Below are 22,681 nucleotides of genomic sequence, written 5' to 3'. Positions count from 1 at the left end.
ACATCTTGTTCTGCTCCAGTAATGACAGTAGATGGCATTTTTCTTTTTTTTAAACTTGGTGAATTGTTGGCAGTCTTAACAGGGGACATAGCGGTGTTTTGTTTTCTTTTTAGATGTTACTGGTTACTGGAATCCAAAAGTCTGGGAACCAATGCTCTAGATTAAATTTCGTGAACTATCCGTGTACAGTTACCCAGATTGGATGTGGTGTCTTTGCTGTTTCTCCCGCTAGATGTTTCTCCATCTGTGAGATTGGTGCCCACGTGCTTATGACACCATGTGTCTCCAGCAGGATTCTCTCTCTGACGGCGGACTTAAACTGGATTCTTATCCTTCTCCAACAGAAATGGAAATGTCTCACTTAGTTTTAAGTGTACCTTCGTTGTTCCATAGATTGAGATCAGGAGGCGAACGCCTAAAAAGTTTCTCTATAAAAGCTGCTTTTTAGATGTTTTATTAGTACCGCTGTTGGTTATTTTAATTAGTAGTATGTTTTATTTGTACCCTGAGGCTGCTTAAGCAAAGAATGTAATTCAAATAAACAAAATAATATCTGACGCTTTGGAACACCCACACCTGCCATCTGGGCCTTTTCCTCTCAAGTACTTACTCAGGTTGGCAGGGAAGCTGGGAAGAGAAAAAGGAGATGATTATGTGGCGCTGTGAGATGTTTTAAATGTAAGTTCTTGGAAAGCTGATAACTAAGTAGTCTGCAAATTGGCAGGGCTGTTTGCTCCATAACCAATGGTTCTTTTCTAAGATAAACACCGTGTTTTCATGAGAAGGCCTGTCTTTTCCATTGTGTACATGTTTCTCACAGTGTTTCCAGAATTCTGTGAAAACCTCACAGATCATTTGACTGGAAAATGGAGGAGGACGCTTTTCACAAAGCAAGAAAGTTCGCCAGGGAATTTTCTGCAGTTTCTTTACCTGAATGCAAAGTAAAGGGACTTCCTGTCCAGGTTCTTACAGTGAAATCATAAACTTGTGTCTTACTTCTTTTTCTTTTCAACCTGCTTTTTTTTTTTTTTTTTTAATACGAGTGAACACAGTCTCTTTTTTGCTTGCAAACTGAAGTGCTGAACTATATGCTTTTGATTTAATTTTTAGAGCTGAAATTTTGTTGATTTTGGATACCTTTGCTGTTTTCTCTCCCCCTCTCCTCTCTCATTACACAGTCATTTTTGGAGGCTGCCAAAGATGAGGCAAAACCAGTGGAAGAGGTGCATACAAGCTTTTAAGTGCTTTTTCATTTTAAACACAGCGCTTGTAAAATGCTTGTCATAGAATTCTAAAGCTGGGGGAAAAAATCGTGGGTTTTTTTTTTCCACTTGCAGACAGAACCTAAGCCACACTAAATTAATACATGTTCTGCCTGGATAACATTCCGAAGGAAAAAGAAATCCATTACTTTAGATCACCAATTATTAACTTAAAAAAATATTTAAAATGTACTTATTAAATGTTTTTAAAATATATTGTTTAAAAAATTAGGACCCCTGTCAGTTTTCGAAACTTTTTTAGACCTCAGAAAAGTTTTAAATGCTCCTGTTTGTGTGTAAGCCGGGCGTTAAAGATGTCAGAGGTTTAGGGAATGAGATCAAGGGCTCTGCTGTTTTATTTTACTTCATCTTCCCTCTGCCCGTCTTTTTTCCCCAGCTATCTTGAACATAGGTACTTGACACATTTTTGTTGTATAAGTGAACGAGAAACTGCTTTTTGTGCCTTTGGGTTACAGCTTCCACCTCCATTCATAATGTGTGTTAGAAAATGGGTTGAGTGAAGAGATTTTAGAAAATTAAGCTCAGGATCCAGCCCACAGCATTCTTAGACTTTTAAGACTGAAATTAATCATCTGTCATTATGTAAACAGTAAACTCATAATTCTCTTCTAATTTTGGTAAATCTCACCAAAAAACAAAGCCAAACCCCAAATCCACACGTTGTGCGTTGAAGCTAGTGATGAGTCCTTACAAGTCCAGCTACAAGGTCTGTGGATGTATCAACGTGTAACGTGTATTCTATACATTGTCAGGTATGACAAGTGCTGTGCACTGAGGAAACGTGAGTACAGTGTGATATGAAAGACTTAAGAAATACACCAGAACTCACATATCTAAATGAGAATTGTGTCTTTGAAGAAGTCTGTCACCTCAGGAAGCTGTATATTTAATCTCACATTGCTGTTACTGTACCAAGAAGTTTGGAGTTCTTTTGAAATTATCTTTTTTAGTCATGGCACTTCTAAAAAAATTTTTTGGTGTTCTTGAGTTCTTTTGGGAAATAACCATTCATGAATTAATTGGGTGATGATGATGGAGTTAAGATTACATGGAGGTCAAAATCAGGTGTGATCATAACCTAATGAGATGACTTTTATGCCTTGTTTCTACATGGACACTGAAAATAATTAACAAAGGATTTTCAGAAAAGTTTTGCCCAGAGAAGCATCATTGGAGTAAGTTTATCTGTCTTCCAGGTTGGGTCTGTCTGCTGCTGCGGTTTTCCTGGGGTGTCTGTGTGTCTTGTATACGTGTGTGTGACTCCTGCATCGGTGTTTCCTTGAATTCTTTCTTTTGACCATCCTGTTTACTGTTGCCCAACGTAATGTCACAAAGCAGCAGCTGCTGGTTTGTCCATACGCAGCCCAGCAGAGTTGTCCCAACAAGCTTTGCTTCCTTTCTGGTGGACAGACAGGACCCAGTGCTACAACTGTCTCGGGCTCTCCCAGTTGGACTAAAATGTCATGCTATATTGTGCTGCATTTAGAAAGATATCTCTATCCTTTTTTTTTTTTTTTAAATTGAAATACAGTCAGTTACAATGTATCCATTTCTGGTGTGCAGCACAATGTCCCAGTCATGCATATACATACATATATTCATTTTCATATTCTTTTTTGTTAAAGATTATTACAGATGTATTACTATAGCAATGTAGTTCCCTGTGCTATACAGAAGAAGCTTTTTTGAAATCTATTTTTATATATAGTAGCTAACATTGCAAATTTCAAACTCCCAAATGTACCCCTTCCCTCCCCCTTCCCCTGTAACCATGAGATTGATTTGTTTTTCTGTTTTCTATTTCTTCAGGACATTGTATCTTGATTGTTTCTTTGATTTTTCATTGCCTATCAAAGTGTCTGGGAATGCAGGTTTTCTTCCAACAGGCCAACGTCTGTTTTTTATTTATCTTTAGATTTATCCTTCCTTTTGTGGTGATTGTGTACTAAGTGCGTGGGAATCTGTGATTGACTCGTATGCCAACTTATGAGGGTGCTTGAAGTGTCTCATTATCAGTGCCCAGTGTGCTGACATGGAGCCATAACAGCTTCGATGAAGCTGGATCTGACCTAATTCACATCACCAACTTGAACAAAGCAGGGCCTCCTGAGCAATCTAGACTCCTTCAGTTACTGTTATGAGGCCAAGTTTAAAGATGGACGAAGGTCCTTGGAAATTTCATATCACTATGTTCCAGGTCTCCAGGAAATTCATAATTCAGCAGGTAATATAATATAAAAATCATTGTGAGAGAGATCCAGTGCTCAACCAGCATTGATTCAAGTTTATTTGCAGCAAAGATGTTTTTTCTTCGATTTCTGAATCTTTCTTATTTTGCTTTTTCCTAAATGTTTGACTGTATATATTAGAATGTATTTCATGGAAATGAATTTCTCCTTGAGTTCTTATTTCCCTGTTATTGAAATGAAATCTAAACCAGACCCCATTACGGTGTCTTTTGTAATGGCCAGGGGAAAATTCATTCCATTTGGTAAGGTCTGAGCAAAGCACTGGACTTATTAACAACTATATTAGTTTTATTACCTAACACTTATCTACAGCTCTTTTTCAAATGTTTTCGTATTTCTCCTTCTCATTCTCCAACAAAGAAGGTTAGCCAGATGTCTGTTTGGATCTTTATAACCTCAGTCCGTTCAAGGTTAGCTAGTTCTTTGCAAACTTAAAATTTTGCGTTTGGCATTTGTTCTGTGGTTACCGTAATTCTGTTATTTTTTCCCATGAAGCCAATTCCAACGACAAACCTGAAAATCTACTGAGTGTTGGGTTTTTGGCAAGTGTTGACTCTATGATGCTTGCAAAGTCATCCCCTTGAAACTTGCTGTATTTTGTGTTTTTAAAAATCTCTCCCAAGTCACTTTTTAGAATTTTACTGTCTCTATGCAGCTAAGCTTTTAAATATTCGTAATTCTCCCGGCCAGCTCACTGTGGATGCCAGAATTATCTTATCTCCACAATTCTTGGTTTCCTGTGCTCTAGAAGCAGGAAGAAATAGTCTCTTTGAAACAGAGTGGGACAGGAACACTTGACTTTTTTTTAAACACGCCAATATTGTGAATAGAACCCGACTGGGCTCTGGCTCCGACCCCTCCTCTGTCGGTGTGTAATTAAGACCACATTGATTCCTGGTGCAGCTGGCAGCCCCTCACTGTTGCCTTTTTCTGCTGGTGACCTTTGATCTCAGTGACCTTTCCTGGGGTTAGTCCTGGGCCCTTTCCATTGTGTGGGAGCTGAAGTGGCTCATGTGGAGTTGATTATTTCTTTGCTCATTTGGCCTTTTTGGTGCCATAACTCCAAGTCACTTCCATTTTCTTCCTCCACTTTTGACGGTCCACAGTGAAAGGAAGTGCTTCTGCAGGCGGCAGGATCAGGGTGCGTGCTTGGCTGACTTGATGGAGACCCTGCAGGAGTGGGGGAGGGGCTGTGAAGTCTGTAGGTGTCAACATGTTAAAAAATGTTGATCTGAATGGCTGTGCCAACCTTCTGCGCTCTCGAAGTGGGTACCACCAAGAGCTGCACATCCAACAGCGAGGCTGAGTTCTGGTAAGAGAGCGGCCTGCCCAGGGCCTGGGGCTTTTGGATACCCTGCAGCTCTACTTTTACAAGACTTGTATGTGCCTCGTACTGCCTCCCAGCCACGTGGCCGGAGAACACATCATTGTCAGTTGCACAGGACTACTTTAAGGGATCCTCTAGTTTCTAAAAGCATCGAGAATAACCCCCAGAGACGAACGTGCTGACTATGTGTTGCCACTGGACTTAGGGTAGCACTCTCTTTGCTTCTCTTTCCTCACCCTTCTCCTGCCCCTACCCACCCCTCCAGTAAACCCACCGAAGGATGCCTGCCAGCTGAGACTCTCATTTCTCAAGACCCCACATGGCCCACGTGAAGACTGTCACTGATCAAAGGCTTTCATGAAGGAATGTGTCTGATTACCCTAAACCGAAGTACCTTTGAAAGGTACATGAGTGTGAAATCCAGTGACATTTGGAAACTTATTTTTAAGAAGTCTGAGTGTCTGACTCCATCCCTGGGATGTCATTTTCTATCTTTCCCTTTTTTGTTAAACATTTTTTTATTAGTAGTATTGATAATGTGGGTTGAGTGTCAAATTGCTACCCCTTTAAAGGTCATGGGGTTTTGTTTTTGTTTTTGTTTTTGTTTTTAAGGATTCAGCCTGAGGCCCCATCCCCAGTAGGGAGCAAGAGTTCCTCCTCTCTCTCAAGCATTTCAGCGTTTCTTTTGCTTGTCTACTAGGTATCTTTCTTAGAGTTTCTCTTATCTGCACCTCAGCTCATTAGCTCTACACCGTAAGATGCATTCTCCCCATTCCCTGCTACCCGCCGAACAGCAACGGCAAACCATGGGAAGCCCTGCTGCTTCCCGTGCACTTCCTGCCTTAGTGAACACACATCATCCACGCACTCACTTGTCCAAGCCAGAAACCTGGACAGCAGCCGTAATTCCTTCACTGAAGGCCGAAGCAGTGGGGAAACAGAAGTACCTGGACCATAGATTCCAAAGATGTCTGAGAGCCGTATTCTTTCCCAGTTCGCAAACCATTCACTATCTGAGTCTTATCAAGTCCACCTCCAAAGTAGCTTCTAAATATGTCCATGTCTTAAAGTTATTTTTGACCTTTTACCTTTACCCCTGATATTTCTCTAGGACGGGTCCCCATTCTCTCTCACAACAGCCTCCTAACCCCTCTTCAGCCGTTCTCCACATTGCAGCGTAAATGATTTTTCAAAGGCACAGGTCTGATCTTGTCCCTTGCCTGCTTAAAAGCTATTACTACTCCCTTCTTAGGGAAAAATCCAGACATCCTAACCCACTTTTTTTTTGTTTTTTATGGTCTAGCCTCTACTCACCTGTGTGGCCTCACTCTCTCACTGCTCCTGTCCTTGCCCCTCTCTCCCTCTAAAGAATTCTGCACACACACTATTCCTTCTGCTTGGAATACGCCACGCCCCCTGCTTCCCCCCACCCCAACTCATCCCAATGAGTCACCTGATCGTTGTTTCCTCTGTGAGGTCCTCTCAGCCCTCTCGGTGTCGGTCAAGTGACTCTTCAGGTTTTCCAGTGGCCCCTGTAGTTACTTTATTCTGTGGCTCACCTATTTCATCCTCACTTACCGACTTTAATTCCTGAAAACCTGTAGTTCCCCAAAGCCGTGCGTCTTGGCAAAAACCATTTCCATTGATTCTGATGGGGAAAAAACAAATCATGTTGTATTCCACCCCAATCCAAGATAGCCAAACAGTTTCCACAGATAGAAAAATAAATCCACCAAGCAATGAAAACAAGTTTGTGTATAGGGGATAAACACTATTTTGAAAGTGAGTAAGTAGTTTGGTCCTAAATGTAGTGCAGTGAGTTTGCTGGACTCAGCAAAGGAGAAAGAGAAGACCGGAGGGTGGTGGCTGGTGAAGGAGGACTGGCGAGGAAGCCCTTCGGAGGTGGGGGAGAGTCAGGAAATGGACTTGGAGACGGGAAGGCTTCTAAAGGCACATAGGTATCTTGCATTCACATGGCACTTAAAAACAGTTACAGCTCATGAAAGCACCTTACGGCAAAGTAAAGGCTAAGCACCGGAGCACTCCACAAGTTGTGGAGGTGACGCACACGCTCTGCAGATGGAAGAGCAGAGAAGATGCTCACGGACCTCCCTCTCTTGGCATCTGTTCACAGAGCATCCACATAGACGTAGCAGGCTGTTCAGATTCCTCTATATGGTACTTTCAGACTAGAAACTGCAGTGTCGTGTAAACTGGTGGGTGTGTCTTTGCCTGAAGCTGTAACATCAAAGTACTATTTCTTAGTTTCTGATAGAAACAGTTATATAAAAGTTTACACCAAATGAAAAGAAGCCATCCACAACATGGAATGCCTTTGCAGGAGCCCTAGTGGCGAGAACTTGAGTCGTTTTGTTAGGTGTCTGTGCTTGAATGACTTCTCAGTTGTCACCTGTCCTCCTGTGACTCGAAGGCTCGTGAAGGCAGTGTCCTGCCTTGTTTCGTTCTGGGCTGAGTTCTCAGCACAGCCCAGTGCCTGACACATAGTAGTTACGCACTAAGTATTTGTTGAATGAATGGTGAATTCCTCTGCTTTGAACTCTTTTAATACTTTCTACTCATTGTGTTTAGGACACTTTTCTTACAAAATTAATCATGGTCAGGTCCTCTTTTACAGTTAGGCTGCAATGCCCTCCTCCTCTTCCTTATTTTTATACCCTTCCCAGGGTCTTGCCCAAAGTCGATGCCCTATGTATAGAATTAATTGATTGAGTAAATAGTTCTTGGAGAAAGTAAGGATTCTTTCTCACAGAAGTCTGTGCAGGAAATAATGTTTGCTTCTTAGCTGAATTATTCAAATATTCAGAATGAAGACAACTTTGAGGGGAGGTTTAAAGTTGGCTGTGATTAAAGTCAAGGTAGTTCAGAGGATTAAGAAAAAAGGTGTGTTGTATGTTTGACTTCCAGAATTGAAACTGTGCTGAATTAATCAGTATTTAATCAAAATTTTAAACTATACATATTTTATTTTTTCTTTTAATTATTGCTGAAACTCATTTTTTTTCCCTCAACAGTTGAGATGTTTTGAAATAGATTGTTTGAAAATAAGGATCAATCTTTTTTTTGAAGTAGGAAATTACTATTTCCTGAAGAATAAGATGCCTTTTAAAAAGGAAGCTAACTTAAAGAATTTTCTATTTTGAAGAACAATGCTGATCCCAAAGCTGAGTTTTTATTCACAAATTAATCACAGTTATTTCCTAAGCCTCAAAGACTCCAAGAAAGTCTGATATAGGAGTCAAGGGAGGGGATAATTCAGAGAGACGGCTTTGATCATCCTTAGGAAAGCAAAGGCGTTCCTTCAAAAAACAGAGGAATCAAATCTAGAAATTCAGGAAAGACTTTTCCCAAACAATTATTCTGGCAGCATGTTGAAAAGGGGTTATAAAAGCATGAAGTTCATAACCTGAACAATAAGTTAAGCAAATGTTAGGGAACTATTTCCTTTCTTACTCTGAGACGAGGCGTACCTTTAGCTTCCCTTGCCGACAGAAATTCTCCTAAGCCTCGGATGGCTTGAAAGTACAGTTTGTAATGCAAGACAAATTGCCTTCTCTGTAGACATGAGGGAAAGGCTTAGAGAAAGCCATGTAAGTCAGGAGATACCAGCTAGTCTTTAGGGATGTCAGTCCAGGACCCGAAGAGCACCACTTGGGCCATATGAGAGTGGGGAGGAGAGTGGGTGAATAAAGATTTTTACCACATGGAGGAAAGAATTATCCCCTGATTTGCAGGTTGAATGGGGCCCTACACTAGCCGTTCTTTTTGTGTGTGTGTGCCCTGGAGAGACTGTGCTACTGGGGGCTTTCTTGAGGGACAAAGTGACCACTGATCATCGTTTCAGACACATAAGTCAGCCATTCAGAACTGCAGCAAAAATGATGGAATTATGTTGGCCATTAACTTCCTTGAAGATACAAAGGAGGTAGAAGAAGTTCCTCATGACCGTGTCATTCCTTCTGAGACCAGAGAGTTGGCTGAGACTTAACACTTCTGTGTTTCACTTGGGGAATTGATTGGGTCTTTGCCTATGACCAACAGTAAGGCGAGACGGAACCCAATTTAGAATCCAAGTCCTTAGTCATTTTACTGCCTCTAGGAGTTGAGGGATGTAGAAATATATATATGCTTTATGGACAAAAAAAACAGTAAGAAGAGAGAATGATGTTTTGAGATGAGTGGTAATTTACTATTTTGAAGGCCAGCAAATATTGCCAAGAAGTGTCTATTAGCAGTTTTGGCATACAAATTTATTTTTTAGACATATACATAAGTTAAAATCACATGGTATAACAACAGTGACCCCTTAACCTATGTTGGGGGGAAAGCAGAGATTTTTGTGTCCATGGTGTTTTTTGTAATCAAAAGTTCAGAGATAGACGAGGTTTGATCAGCGTGACCTGTATTGTCGGTTCCTCTCAATACTTTCTGCAGTTAGTTTCATGTAAATTTAGAATAGAGAAATCCCAAGCAGGTTAGACAAGGAATGTTGCTTTATGCCCTATCAGATATTTTAATTAATTTCTCAAATTCATGTTTTAAATCCACACTTTGTTTATCTCAGTGTAAGGATATAAGTAATATGTTGGCGAGTGGGAGCCCCTCACTGTGATGATGGTGGTTATTGGGGATGGCGTTGCACCTTGTGGCCATCTTTTTGAAAAATAACTTGGCAATCTATATATTGAGTCTTGAAAGTGTTTTTACTCCTTGGCCCAATAATTCCACGTTTAAAAATCAACGTGGGCATTATTAGAAGAGTGGTTAAAGATTTATGGACAAAGATATTCATAGCAGCATTATCTGTAACAGCAAAAAAAATTTAGAAAACCATACATATATACACACATATGTGAAAAAGGTATAGCATAACTATCCAGTAGGGAATGGCTAAGCAAATTAAAGTACATCCATTCAAGAAAGTATCGATAGCCGTTACAAGTTATGTTTATGAATAGTTTTAATAAGTAAACATGATCAATAGATGATAAATGAATAAAACAGGATTTAAAACTATGTTGCATGTGTGTCATGATCTCAGCTATGTAAATCCTGAAAAGGATTAGTTGAAAATGTATCAAAATATTGATGTATTGTCTTTAGGTGGTGGAATCATCATGTTTACTTTTCTTTTTTGTACATTTGTGAATTCTACATTTTCTGTGTTGAATGTGTATGTTTTTTGTCAATGAGTATTTGTAGAAACTTACGGTTAACAGTTTTCTACCTGAAAAAGTAGCATATTCATTGCAGAATTTGTGGAAAAAAAAAAAACCTTGACTATTTTGTTTAAAATATCACCAGGCATTATGTTAATCACACTGGGCGCCTTAAAAAAATTCTAAGTAAGAAAAACACTTGACATCTGAAAAATGACAATGCGATTTAAATCAGAATTCTGTTCTACCTGATGTGGTTTAAGTTAGAATTCTCTTTTTTAAGTTTTGCTTGAGGATATCTGAATGTTCTGTGTGCCAGAACATAGGCCAAAGTACCTTCTGCAAGGGATGGGTGATGGAGTGGGCTGGCGTCCTCTGACTGTGAACCTTTTCTCTCTGCACACTGTTTCCAGGTCAGAAAAGAGGGTGAGAGGAGGATGGGATAACAGTTTCTTTGCAGAGGAAATTAGGGCCGGTGTCTCCCTTGCCAGGGGAAATTTTTATGGTTAAGGAAGATGACATACATGTTAAGGCCACTGGCCTGTGTGTGAAAGGATGGTAGGGGCCTTGTTCAGTTGTGATAAACATGACCAGATTGTTCATTTGCTAGAGCAGTGCAGGGAAATTGTGTATATTTATACATTTATATTTATGTGTATATAAATTCTAAAATATAAAATGCATTTCTTATATACATTTATAGTATATACTTATGTATATTTGCACATGGATGTTAGATATATATATATTTAAAAAATATATATGTTAAAATATATTTTTTGGTTTTCCAGTAAGTTACTAGTCAAATAGCAATAACTCTAATATTAAGAGTTTCCTCTTTCGTAAAATATACTTTTGAAAATGACAATAGTATTCAACAGTGCTAATGCGTATACTCTGACTTATACATCATCTAACCCTCCTCGTGGTCAGTGATGTTTATTAGTGAGTTTGGACCCGGGTTGCACTTGTGCCTGTTGACTGTAATTTCCAGCGACCTGACCCACAGAGCAACAGAACCTGGGTCCGTGTTCTCATCTTCACAAATCTCTAAAAAGCTAAGCAGGCTTGCTATGGGTAAATATAAACCAAGTCAACAAATATTTAGTAAATGACTGTCATGGTCATAATTTCTTTCCAATCTCCCAAACCACCAGACAGCATGTTACCCTAACAGAAAGACCGGCATATTCCCGTGTGGTAATATTTAGGTAGCAGTAATGAGCTATGGCATTTGAAAGGACAGCTGTGAAGTAACGCACCAGATCATGTGCTGGGGTTAAAAGTTGACTCTGGAATTTGTTTCACTGCTTTTCAATAAATAAATAGTTGAGGAAAGATTTGGCAAAAGGAAGAAACACGCTTCCTTGTCCTCATCCTCTCAGGGAAGTTTCTCCTGTTAACAAGTTGTTTGAGTGTTTACTTTGCCTTGACTGCTTAGCCGCGGTGTGTCAGTTCTTACCCTTGAACCAAGGGAGAATTCAAATAAACCAGAAAATTTTTCACACAGCTGGCCCCTTCTGCCACTGAGTGGTACCGAAGTATTTTCTCCCACTTTAAAAAGAGCTCAGCAAGAACACATTTGAAAGGCGGTCCTTGAACTGATAGTCCACAATGTAGATAAACTGCAGTTTGCAGCTTGGAGATGTTGGAGAACCTGGCGTAGAGAAGTGAGCAGAGTCTGGGAAATATCATTTGATTTATTCAAGGCTGTACTTCAGGTGCTTTGCTTTGTATTACTGCCCAGTTTTATTTCAGTGGTTAGAATTCACCTTTCTTTGCACAAATGGGCAGGCACGTAGAATTCTCATCAAATTCTGCTCTTTAACATACTTCTGGGAATTACATCACATTAAGGTGTTCCTTTCATTTTAAGAAGCATCAAGTGCCTGTGTTCTGCTAGGCATTAAAAACTGCAGAGATGAATATGACATCATTCTTGCCTTTAAAGAGGACACAGTTATGTAACCAGATAAACTGCAGGACAGAGTGGTGAGTGCAGCGGTAGACGTAGCACAGAGGAGAAAGAATGGGATATATCTGGAGGGTGGCAGGGACCTTGCGAATATTACTAATTTTGTTTATTTATCTTATTGTCCATCTCACCTACAGAATGTGAGGTATACCTTTTTGTCTGTTATTTATTCTTATTTATATATATTTTAACTTGCTCAACCCCCAGCTTCTAAAATAGTCCCTAGCATATAATAAGCATTCAACAACTATTTGTTGCATGAATGAATAATTTTCCTTCCAAAAGGAATTTACTGATTGTATTTCCACCAGCAATAGATCACAGTGATTTATACCCACATCCTTACCAGTGCTGGGTATTGTGAGATTTTTTCAGCTCTGTAAATGTGCTGTATTATCACTATATTAAAAAACACAAAGACAAACCTTTCCACGACTGCCATCCATCCGTCTCCAGCAATTCTCCTTGTTTTTTGCTGCCCTGTTATAGCATATCCTTGAAGGAGTTTTCTGTGCCTGTTTTTCTGTTTCTTCCCTTCCCATTCTGTCCCAGACCCATCAAACTTTTGTCCCTTCTCCATTGAAACCAATCTTGTTACACATCACCCGAGGTCTCCATTACGCCTTTCTAATGGTGTCTCATCTCATTCTAGTTCCCAGCAGTGTTTGAGACGGTTGATGACTCTCTCCTAGAAGTATTTTCCATTTTTCTCCCTGGACCCCACATTCCCCTGGATTTCTTCCTGTTTCTTTGATTGCTTCTTCTTAGTCCCCATTGCTACTTCATTCCCCTCCCTTCAGTCTCTAAGGGCTGGATTCTCTCTCCTCTGGGGGATCTGTGAAGCTCGTCTAGTGCCAAGGCTTTCAGAGGTCTGGTATCCGCCTGGTCGGGTCTGACTTCTCCCCACAGCTGCAGGCTCCTCCACGAACCTGTCGCTTGACAGCGGTACTTGGAGGCCTCACAGGTCTCAGGCTTACCTTGGCCGAGACGCAACTGGTGCGCAGCCTCCTCTTCAGCCTGTCTTCCCCTCTCCACGTCTTCCCCGTTTCAGTAAACAGAGTTTTTATTTACTCTGTTATGCCAAAGACTAAGAGTAATCCTCTTTATCTCACACTCCATACACAAGCCTTCAGCAAATTCTGCTGGTTCACCTGTAGAATGTCTTCTGAATCCAGTCACTCCTCACTGCCTCCTCAGTCAGCTCACTGGTCTAACCCCCATGTGCTCATCTCTCTCCTGAGCGAGTACGTCACCTCCCCCTTGGTCTCCCTCTTCCATTCCTGCCCCACTTCAGTCTAGTCTCCACCAGCCGGTGATCTTTCTAAAGCATAGTGAGATCCCGTCACTCCTTCCCCTAAGTCTGCAAGGACCTGCCATCATAGTTAGAATAAATTCCCACATCTTCACCCCTGCTTTCGAAGCTGGATGGGAGCCGGCCCAGCCTTCCCTGTGCTCTATTTCCTGGCTCAGTCCACTCTCACCACATTGGCCTTTGGATGTTCTGCAGGCAAGCCCAACCCCACCCAGGCCTGCCCTTGGTGTGTATCCTCAGCACAATCCATGAGCCTGAGTCCCCCATCTGAAAAGGTGGGAGAAACCAGAAGTACCCAGCTCGTACGGTGGTTGTGAAGATTTGGTTAATATAGAAAAAGCACCGAAATGGTGTCCGGCCCATACTAAGCAGTATCTCAGTGTTAGTTATCATTTTGTTGTTTTTGTTATTGTTTCTCTCTTAAGAAACGTGCAGGAGGAATGCATTTTGATTGTGCTGAGTTTGGGATATTTGGGAGGTACCAACAAATGAGCTCAAGGTGGTTATGTATTCATGTGGCGTGATAGGTTCTGTGTAACAGGAGGTATCTTAGTATCTTGGAGGAGTGAGCAGAACTCCTTTAATTTAATGTCTAGAGATTAGTTTGTGAATTGAGACGCTATAGATCATTAAATGCCTTGTATTTGACATTCTCTATACTGAGCTTTCCAAATAGATGGCAGGCATCGTGGTCACAACTCTGGCTGTTCAGATAAAAGATTTCAGATGTTTTTGTTATTTAGAATTTCTTCTTCTTCTTTTTTTTTTTTTTTTTTTTGGTTTTTGTTTTTGAATGTCTTTTAGTGAGCCAGGTTCTGGATTTTGCTCTGGAAGTCTGTCCTGCCCGCTTCTGTTATCTGGCGCGATGCATCCAGACCTGGGACCCTTACAGACACTGCTGTACGTCAGTCTTCCGATTCTGTGCTCTTCTGTGAGCTCAGGTAAGAGGGGAACATGGTCTTTTTTGGCTGAAGCTTTTCCTCATCTTAAATCCTACAAAAAGCCAGCTTCAACTCTAATGTTTGCCAGTAGTCATGGCTTCTAAAGGCATTCCTAAGGTTTGACTAGTGGAATGATTTTAAAAATTTGATTAATTAAGCAATTTTGGGACCTCCTGGTAGTGCTTCTGGGCACCTAGGGCTTTCCCATCACTGTCCTTGTAATTTATTCCTTTTGTTGCCTTAAAAATAAATATTTTCTGATCATGCTTTTTTTCAATGAGGATATGTTACAAATTTCTGAATTTGGAAATTGTAATAGGAATAAAATGCTGACTACACACCACCAACTAGAAATTTTAGAGTCAGTGTGTAACAGTACTCAACTTGGAGAGAAAGGACTTGATTCAAATCCCAGGTCCCTTGTGACCTTGCCTAATTTCTTGTCTAACTGTTTGCGTTTCTGAGAAGCTTAAATGTGTTCATTGTTAAATGTGTATATAAGCCCGAGCCTAATACGGGGCCGACATGCATTTCTTTTTATTTTAGATTTTCATGAAGATTTATATAGAAGTATATACAAATACAGTCATGTTTATTTATTCAGTGATATTTATTTAATCCTATATCTGTTAAAAATACTGTGTAACTATATTGAATTTAGGAAGGGAAAATTGATTTAGCAATTTTGTTTCTGTTTTTCTTTTGCTCAACAACAACCTCAGATTCAGTGAAGGCTTTTCCCTTGATCTTCATTTCTGGTAAAATATCCTGTAAGAGTAGATTCAGCAATTTTTTATTTTTTTTAAATTTAAGTATTTTATTGCACCAGATTAATAGTATTCCTGTCCCCCACCCTCTTCTGGGTGGAGGAGAGGAATTTATTTTGATACTTGAGTGTGGAAACCCCTCCCCGCCAAGTTCCTGGAGGAACAGACGTAAGAGATGAAACTATTCTGAACACTAAATAAAAATATTGAGATTGATACCCTGTTTATCCTTATATCCAAAAAAAAAAAAAAAATAGACTTTGTATTTCAGTTTGGCTTCTTGACTTTCTGCTTCTGTTTTCTTACAAGTTGAACATTATTTTATATTAAAAGGAAGTAGTCAAGAAGTACCATAGCCTTTATCTATAAAAATAATTTGCCCTTAAAGTCAATTCCTACTGGTAACATGGGAGATAATTCTTTTTATTTAATAAAAGTCATCTTCTCTTTTTCAGATTCTTCCATTTCTTAAAAAAAATTTTTTTAATTATTATTTTTTTGATGGAGGTACTGGAGATTGAACCCAGGACCTCGTGCATGCTAAGCACGTGCTGTACCACTGAGCTGTACCCTCCCCCCATTAACTTCCATTTCTTAAAAACGCCTTCATTAAAAAAGCAGTTTGCCGTCTCTCATTTATAAAGTTAGTGTTTTGTTTGATTTATAGCATAAGGATTCTTATCTATTCTGCCCAAACTGTGAAGTTCTATGGCAGTATGTTGCTCTTTTTCTTTCAAAACATAAGAAAGAATGTCCCTAGAACTTTTACAAGCTCTAAAGGCCATAGCATACAGATAAAAATAAGGGATTGCCTTGAGTTGTATTGATTCGGATGAAGTGTATTTAATGTACTCTTCTTTCTCTCTCCCCTGATGCCCTCTTCTCTCCCACTCCCCGCGCCCCTTTGCACATGGGGAATGTTCTCTTGTAGACTTGGCACCTTTTTTTACTTCTGAGCCATTGTCTGCTGTCCAGAAACTTGGTGGACCTGTAGTGCTGCACTGTTCTGCTAAACCTGTGACCGCGCATATCTCATGGTTGCATAATGGAAAAAGATTGGACAGAAACGAGGACCAGATTAAGGTTCATCGGGGCACGCTGACTATTCTTTCTCTCAACCCCTCCCTTTCGGGTGATTACCAGTGCATTGCCAACAACAGCGTCGGTGCGGTTGTGAGCGGTCCTGCAACTGTATCCATTGCAGGTGAGTCTAGTTTTGTTCCTGTTATAGATGCTTTTTCCTGAGATTACTGTTAATACTTGCATTTTTTGAGTAATGGGATGAGCATGGGCGTTGGAGTCAGACACATATGAGTTCTCATCCCTTGACGCTTACTGTGCGCTTCACCTGGGGAAATAAATGTGCTTGACTTTCTGTAAGCCTAGCCGAGTGTCTTCATCTGTAACAAGGGGGATGGAAATGAGTTAGAACAATTTCCTAACATGCATCTGAATTTCTCTGTGAGTATTTCAGAGTCCTTAATACCAACAGCACAAAAGCTGCTGTTTGCTTTGACGCAGTTATTTCATGCAGTCCCTGGAAAAATCACGCCAAGGACTGATAGTGGTTTTCAGAGTGATTTTCATTTATTTAATTGAAACCAGGCTAAAGAAGTGGGAAAACTGACTGTAAAGAAAGGAATAGTGAATATTAAACTTACGGAAAATCTGGAGTGCGTGGTTTTCTTAGTAAGTCTGAGCCATCTGCCTTTCAAACGGTGATGGCTTCCAGTCACGGAAAACGTCTTTGTGAGGGCACCCCTATTTACAGAACAAATCTGGATTCCCCAGGAGTAGTGAGTTTGTCATAACTGAGAAGAGTAAATGTTTTTGTAGAGCTGTGACCCATGGACAGCTCCAAGATACGCACGGGAGGGCTGAATTCCTGGGGGCAGGCTGCAGAATGCTCTCAGCATTGGAGGTAATAAAAAGCTGTTCCATGCAAGCTCCATCCATACTAAACTTAAACTGAGAGAAACTGAGACCGAGTTAGTGTATTCAGATAGTGCAAATGATGCATTGCTTTTTTTCCCCCGATGTCCTAGGTTCATTCTTATAAACCATTTTATTGCAATGCAAGTAGCTACAAACAGAATAAAGATGCATAGGGAAAGTGGGTTTTGATGAGAGACTGGATTAAGAAGGATTTATCTTGACAGAACGGGAAAAACTGTGCTTCACAGTTCTCCCTAATGTTTTTAGAACAGCTTGCTTGTCTTGTAGTCTCCTGGAAGCATCGATTTCTGGAAAAGGGTGCCGTGGCTTAGCCCCAGCCCCCAGCTGTGCACCTCTAACCCAGCCACCTTCTGAGATAAGAAGTTCCTGCTCCTCTGGGACCTGGGATGAGCTGCCACCAACCACCATGTTGCAGATGTTTCTAGTTTTTAAATTTCCTTTGGGAAAGAGAGTTCAAATTTGCATGCATGTATTTATCCCTCTACTTACGCACTTAATTTTTTTTCAGTTCTTGGTGACTTCGGTTCATCAACAAAGCACATTATTACCGCCGAAGAAAAAAGTACTGGTTTCATTGGCTGCAAGGTACCAGATAGTAACCCCAAAGCTGAGGTGCGCTACAAGATCCGGGGAAAGTGGCTGAGGCACTCCACAGGTGAGACCGCTCACGAAAAGCCCGTGGCGCCCACGGAACAATGTCAGTAAGCTCCGTGTGCTGGGGACTGTGGACAAAAACGCATTAACTGGATTATCGCTCCTCTCGGGACTCAGGTGGAGGAGATGAGAACAAGTGGTTACAGTATAGAAAGGGAACATCAGTGTAGAAGTGATCGAGTCCCGCCCCCCAGGGCTCACGCCTTCAGCCCATTGAGGAATCTGCTCAGAAACCATTTCCTTTGAGAAGCTCACCCTCAGGCTCCATCTAAAATAATAAGCCGTGTTGCTTTCTGTCCCCTTTACGCAGCTTCGCTTTTTCCGTCGCGGTATATTTTTCTCTTTTTATTCGCTTGTTTGTCATTTTCCCCTTTCTCTGCCTCCCCATCTCTGCACTGGAACATCGGCTGCGTGAGTCCAGAGCTTTCTTTGTCTGCTACCTCATCACTGTAGCACTCGTTCCCCTGGCCACATTGGCAGGAAATAGGCTCTCAGGACATATATTTGAGAAGAAATGAATGAAGATGTGAATGCATACGGGGTGATCAGTGCTGTAGGCCGAGATCTGCCCAGGATGGTGGCTGTGGTCGGTGTGTCTCGGTCCAAATGTGCCTCTTGTGTTTTGATGTTCTCAGTGAGTGATCTGTGGTCAGAGGCTCTGATGGGTTTGATCTTCTTACTTCTAGTACCATTCACTTTTCTTTTTTCCCTGCCTTGACTTTCCTATTCTTTCATTTAATGAATTTTCCCCAATTTGCTGCTCATGTCACGCCTAAATTTAAAGTCTAATGATCAACCTCTGTTAGTTTTAACTGGTGTCCTTCATAAAGAGAAAGACCTAACTGCATGCCCTTCCTTCCTCAGAGAATTACTTAATCCTGCCTTCGGGAAATCTGCAGATTTTGAATGTATCCCTAGAGGACAAGGGGTCCTATAAATGTGCAGCTTTTAATCCTGTCACACATGAATTAAAAGTTGAACCCATTGGCCAAAAGCTCCTTGTGAGTCGTAAGTATTTGGGGGAATAACGGTCACTCAGAGGAGTCCTCAGAAGCACTCCTCATAGAAAGTTGGGACATGAGAGTTCATTTTTCTTTTAGACCCTGCTTGCTTATCATGAGAAAGTCTTATAAAAGATTACAGGCATAAATAAATGCATTATAGAATAACACTGTGCACGTTTTAAAAATATAATGACTTTTTTGAAGAGAATTTTGGTCAAGGTGACAGAGTGGAATACATGTGGGGAACTTTGCCCTTGGCTCAAATAAAAAGAAAATATAGAGAAGATAGAACTTTGTATCAGTGGTAATCAAACTGATGGCTAACTGTGAATTGTGAAAAAATATGTGTCTGTTCCCTTTCAGATGTGATAAGTCATAGCTGGTTGTTAACTTATGCTGTTTGAGTTGAGGTATCAGCAGAAGTCAGAAGCGCAGTGAAGTCGGAGTCCTTGTCCTTGTGGGAAATTCGACATTTCCAAACTGCTAATTTTGAAGTAGCCCTAAGGGATCACCGCGTCTTTCCATTTTAATTCTCAACTGAAAATGAGTTTAGTTACCAGCTAGGATCTCGTAGTGTAAAGAAGAATAAATGGGAAGATGGGAAACTTTACAGCTTTGTTAAGGAAGATGTTGGAAAGGGAATATTTAGTAGTCATAATGATTTTTTTTTTTGTTCTCCCTTCTTTTTCCAGGCCCTTCTTCAGATGGCTTTCACATCCTTCACCCCACCCTTCCACAGGCATTAGCTGTCCTGTCTCACAGCCCTGTGACCCTGGAGTGTGTGGTGAGTGGCGTCCCAGCTTCTCAGGTGCACTGGCTGAAGGACGGCCAGGATGCTGAGCTGGGAGGCAGCTGGAGAAGGCTGTATGCTCATCTTGCCACAAACAGCATTGACCCAGCGGACTCCGGCAACTACTCCTGCGTGGTGGGGAACAGGTCTGGAGAGGTCAAACATGTGACCTACATGGTGAACGTACTTGGTAAGGTGTTACTTGTTTAACTCTTCCTCAAGCCTGGCTATTTTTCTGGTCTAACATGTTTGAATGGAAATCCGTTTGTGAATGGAGCAGGGACTATCTAGAAATAGCTGCCCCAGAAGCCAGAACAAGCTTCATTTTTCTAAAGGACAGCTGAATTGCGCAGTACTTCTGGAGGACACAGAGCATTTCAGCTGAGATGTTTTGGGGAACCTCACCCCTCACCTGGTTACACAGTACAGATCCTTGTCCTTCTTTCTCAGTGACGAGGAGAGAGACAGGATTTACAGGATGGAAGATTCTGGGCTGTGTCAGTGTGCAGTATCCAGTAGTGATAACTGAGAGTGCCAGCTAGAAAACGTCATCTCAGAAAGAAATCAGTTTCTTTTCCTTTTCCCTTTGGAATGCTTTCACCTTCTTTTAGCTGGCTTGTGAAATTTGCGTTATTTTCACCCACGTTTCTGTGTTACTCTCTAGATAAAGCTATTCCTTTCTTCCCTTCCGGCTACTTATCTCACTATCATGTGTAACAGCAGAAAATGTTTTCTTTTATCAAAACAGCTTTTCATGAAAATGAGAAAAACATAGGTAGCAAGTAGTTTTGTAGTAAATATAATTTTTGTAAACCTTCTGCACCTGTTTATTCGCAACAGTAGCCTGACACAGGTTACACTGGAATTAATGTGTGTACGGCAAGTGGGCTTTAAAGTTTCATGATCATTAGGGCTAGATTCATAAGCAAAATCTCTTAATTTGGGCATGTGTTACAAGTGCCAGTACGTGATTTACTTTGTCCGGGTAAAAAGTGATTTGCTGGAGATACTAAAGGAAGATTTTTGCCTGGTTTACATAGCATACACCTGGCCTCAACACAGAATTGACCATCAAAAGAACAAAACTTGCAAATAAGCGTTCTTCTGTTTTGGCTCTTGTTGAGTGGGAAGTCCAGGGAAACGATTACTTTATTTCAGACAGATCACCTGAAACAAATGCTCAGGGAAGCCTGAGATTAGAAACGATGCTTGTGTGTATGTGTGTGTGTATTTGTTGTGTTGTGTTGGGAGTTAAGTGCATGGAGAGGTCTATACAAAGAGGCTATAACGTATTAGTAACATATGGTTTACCCTACTGGAGGAAAGTTAATACATTTCTAATTTTTTCTTGATGACCACCGGGGATGGGAGAGTGTAAGTAAACAATGCAATTTAGTTTCAACTAGTTATCGGTAGAGAGGAGGTCTTATATGACTCATGAAACAGTTTAAAAAGTACATTTTGAGGGCTAGAATTTAATTGATACGTTTTGTTTTCAGAACATGCTTCAATTTCTAAAGGACTGCACGATCAGACCGTGTCTCTGGGTGCCACGGTGCAATTTACCTGTGAGGTTCATGGGAACCCAGCCCCCAACCGTACCTGGTTTCACAATGCACAGCCCATTCGTCCGTCCCCACGGCATCGAACTGCGGGAAATGGATTGAAAATCAGTGATGTTACCACGGAAGATTCCGGGCTGTATCAGTGTGTAGCAGACAATGGGATTGGATTTATGCAGTCTACTGGGAGACTTGAAATTGAAAAAGGTAGGCTTTTAGGTTAGATAATCAGGAAATTTTACTTTACAGATGGGCTTTTGTTGTGGTTAAAATTAAATCATTTTTATTAAAAGGAAATAATCCTGTCACCATAACAGAAGTGTGTTCGCTTTCCATGTTCCTTTCTAACTGCAGGCAGGCATTTCCATGAAGAAGCAGCCTTATTTAATCACACTCATTAAAATTTTTTTTAAAATATTTTTTGCCAGATACCATGTAGTTTAAAAAAGGTATAATTTCTAAAGGTAAATGGTGAAAGTCTCACTCTTATCCCACAGCCAGCCAGATTTCTCTTTTGAACTAGTTTTATCAGTTTCTTGAATATCCTTGTATGCACGTGCATAATCAGTCGCATGTACCATGTGAGTGTATGTGTGCATTTAATAACATCTGGGTTTTTTTATTTATTTATTTATTTTTTACAGAAGTAGTGGTAGCATTCATGTAAATTACCTTGAATTTTGCCTTTAAAAATTACCTTGAATTTTTCATATATCATTTAACATGTATCTTGGACATTAAAGAGTATTTTCATTTCTTTTTAAAAATGCCTGCTCAGTCTTCCATTGTATAGTTATGATGATTTGACTAGTACCTCATTGATGGCTAGTTCTTATCCTTTGCTGCTATAAGGAGTCTATAATAAATGTCCTTCTACATAGATTATTTTGCGTGACATTATTATTATTACGTTACATTATTTGCATTATTACATGTATGAATATCTGTAAAATAAATTCCTAGAAGTGCACTTGCTGAATAAAAGCATATATGCCTTGGTAATTTTGATAGATACCATTGCTCTCCAGAATTGTTAACCAGTTCATTCTCCCACCAGTAGCGTGTAACTGCCTGTTTCCTCGTACCCTCACCAAACAGTTGTCAAAATTTCTGTTTAATCTTTGCCAATCTGATAGGTTTTTAAAAAGCGCACCTTTTGATCTGTACTTTTCTTATTATTACGAGTGAAGTTGGGCATCTTATCGTGTGTTTATGAGCTGTTTGAATTTGCTTTTCTGTGTATTGCCTGTTCATTGTCTTCTACCCATTTTAAATTAGGTTGTTGGTCTTTTTTCTTATTTATACAAGTTCTTTATCTATTAAGGAAATTAACCTTTTGTTTATGAGTTATAAATATTTCAAATTTCAAAGAATCTGTGTGATACAGACCAGTTCTCTGAACTTGATGCAATTAATTTAGAAGGTAATAATACAAAGTAATTTTAATTGGCATGTATTTAGAAATTTAAAATTATTCTTCTCCATAGCTGGGTCAAAAAATCGTAAGGGAAATTTAAAATGCTTTCCATGATAATGAATGTCAAAATCAAATTGTGTGAGATATGAGAAAATGGAACATAAAAAGAATTTATAGCCTTAAATGCTTATAAAAGAAAGCTAGTAAAACTGAAAATTAGTGAACTAAGTAAAATAAGAGAATAGACTTACAGAAAACAAAGAAAGC

At 40.2% G+C, this 22,681-nt stretch overlaps 1 protein-coding gene across 7 annotated transcripts in view; it reads left to right on the top strand.

Moving 5' to 3' along the window:
- Nucleotides 1-22,681, top strand: part of CDON (cell adhesion associated, oncogene regulated) — an 87,546-nt gene that overhangs the window by 18,476 nt on the left and 46,389 nt on the right. For all 7 annotated transcript variants that reach the window (XR_012503880.1, XR_012503879.1, XR_012503878.1 and 4 more), the window contains exons 2-7: nt 14,128-14,264; nt 15,963-16,235; nt 17,496-17,642; nt 18,506-18,649; nt 19,338-19,625; nt 20,935-21,204. Coding sequence is in view for 4 of the 7 variants with exons in the window: in XM_045521693.2 (XP_045377649.2) it covers nt 14,189-14,264; nt 15,963-16,235; nt 17,496-17,642; nt 18,506-18,649; nt 19,338-19,625; nt 20,935-21,204 (1,198 nt within the window). In the remaining 3 variants the exon portion in view is untranslated. The remainder of the gene's footprint in view (nt 1-14,127; nt 14,265-15,962; nt 16,236-17,495; nt 17,643-18,505; nt 18,650-19,337; nt 19,626-20,934; nt 21,205-22,681) is intronic.

The sequence above is a fragment of the Camelus bactrianus genome, chromosome 33 (assembly GCF_048773025.1).
Source record: "Camelus bactrianus isolate YW-2024 breed Bactrian camel chromosome 33, ASM4877302v1, whole genome shotgun sequence".
Taxonomy (NCBI): Eukaryota; Metazoa; Chordata; class Mammalia; order Artiodactyla; family Camelidae; genus Camelus; species Camelus bactrianus.
This window is presented reverse-complemented; position numbering and strand designations above follow the sequence as displayed.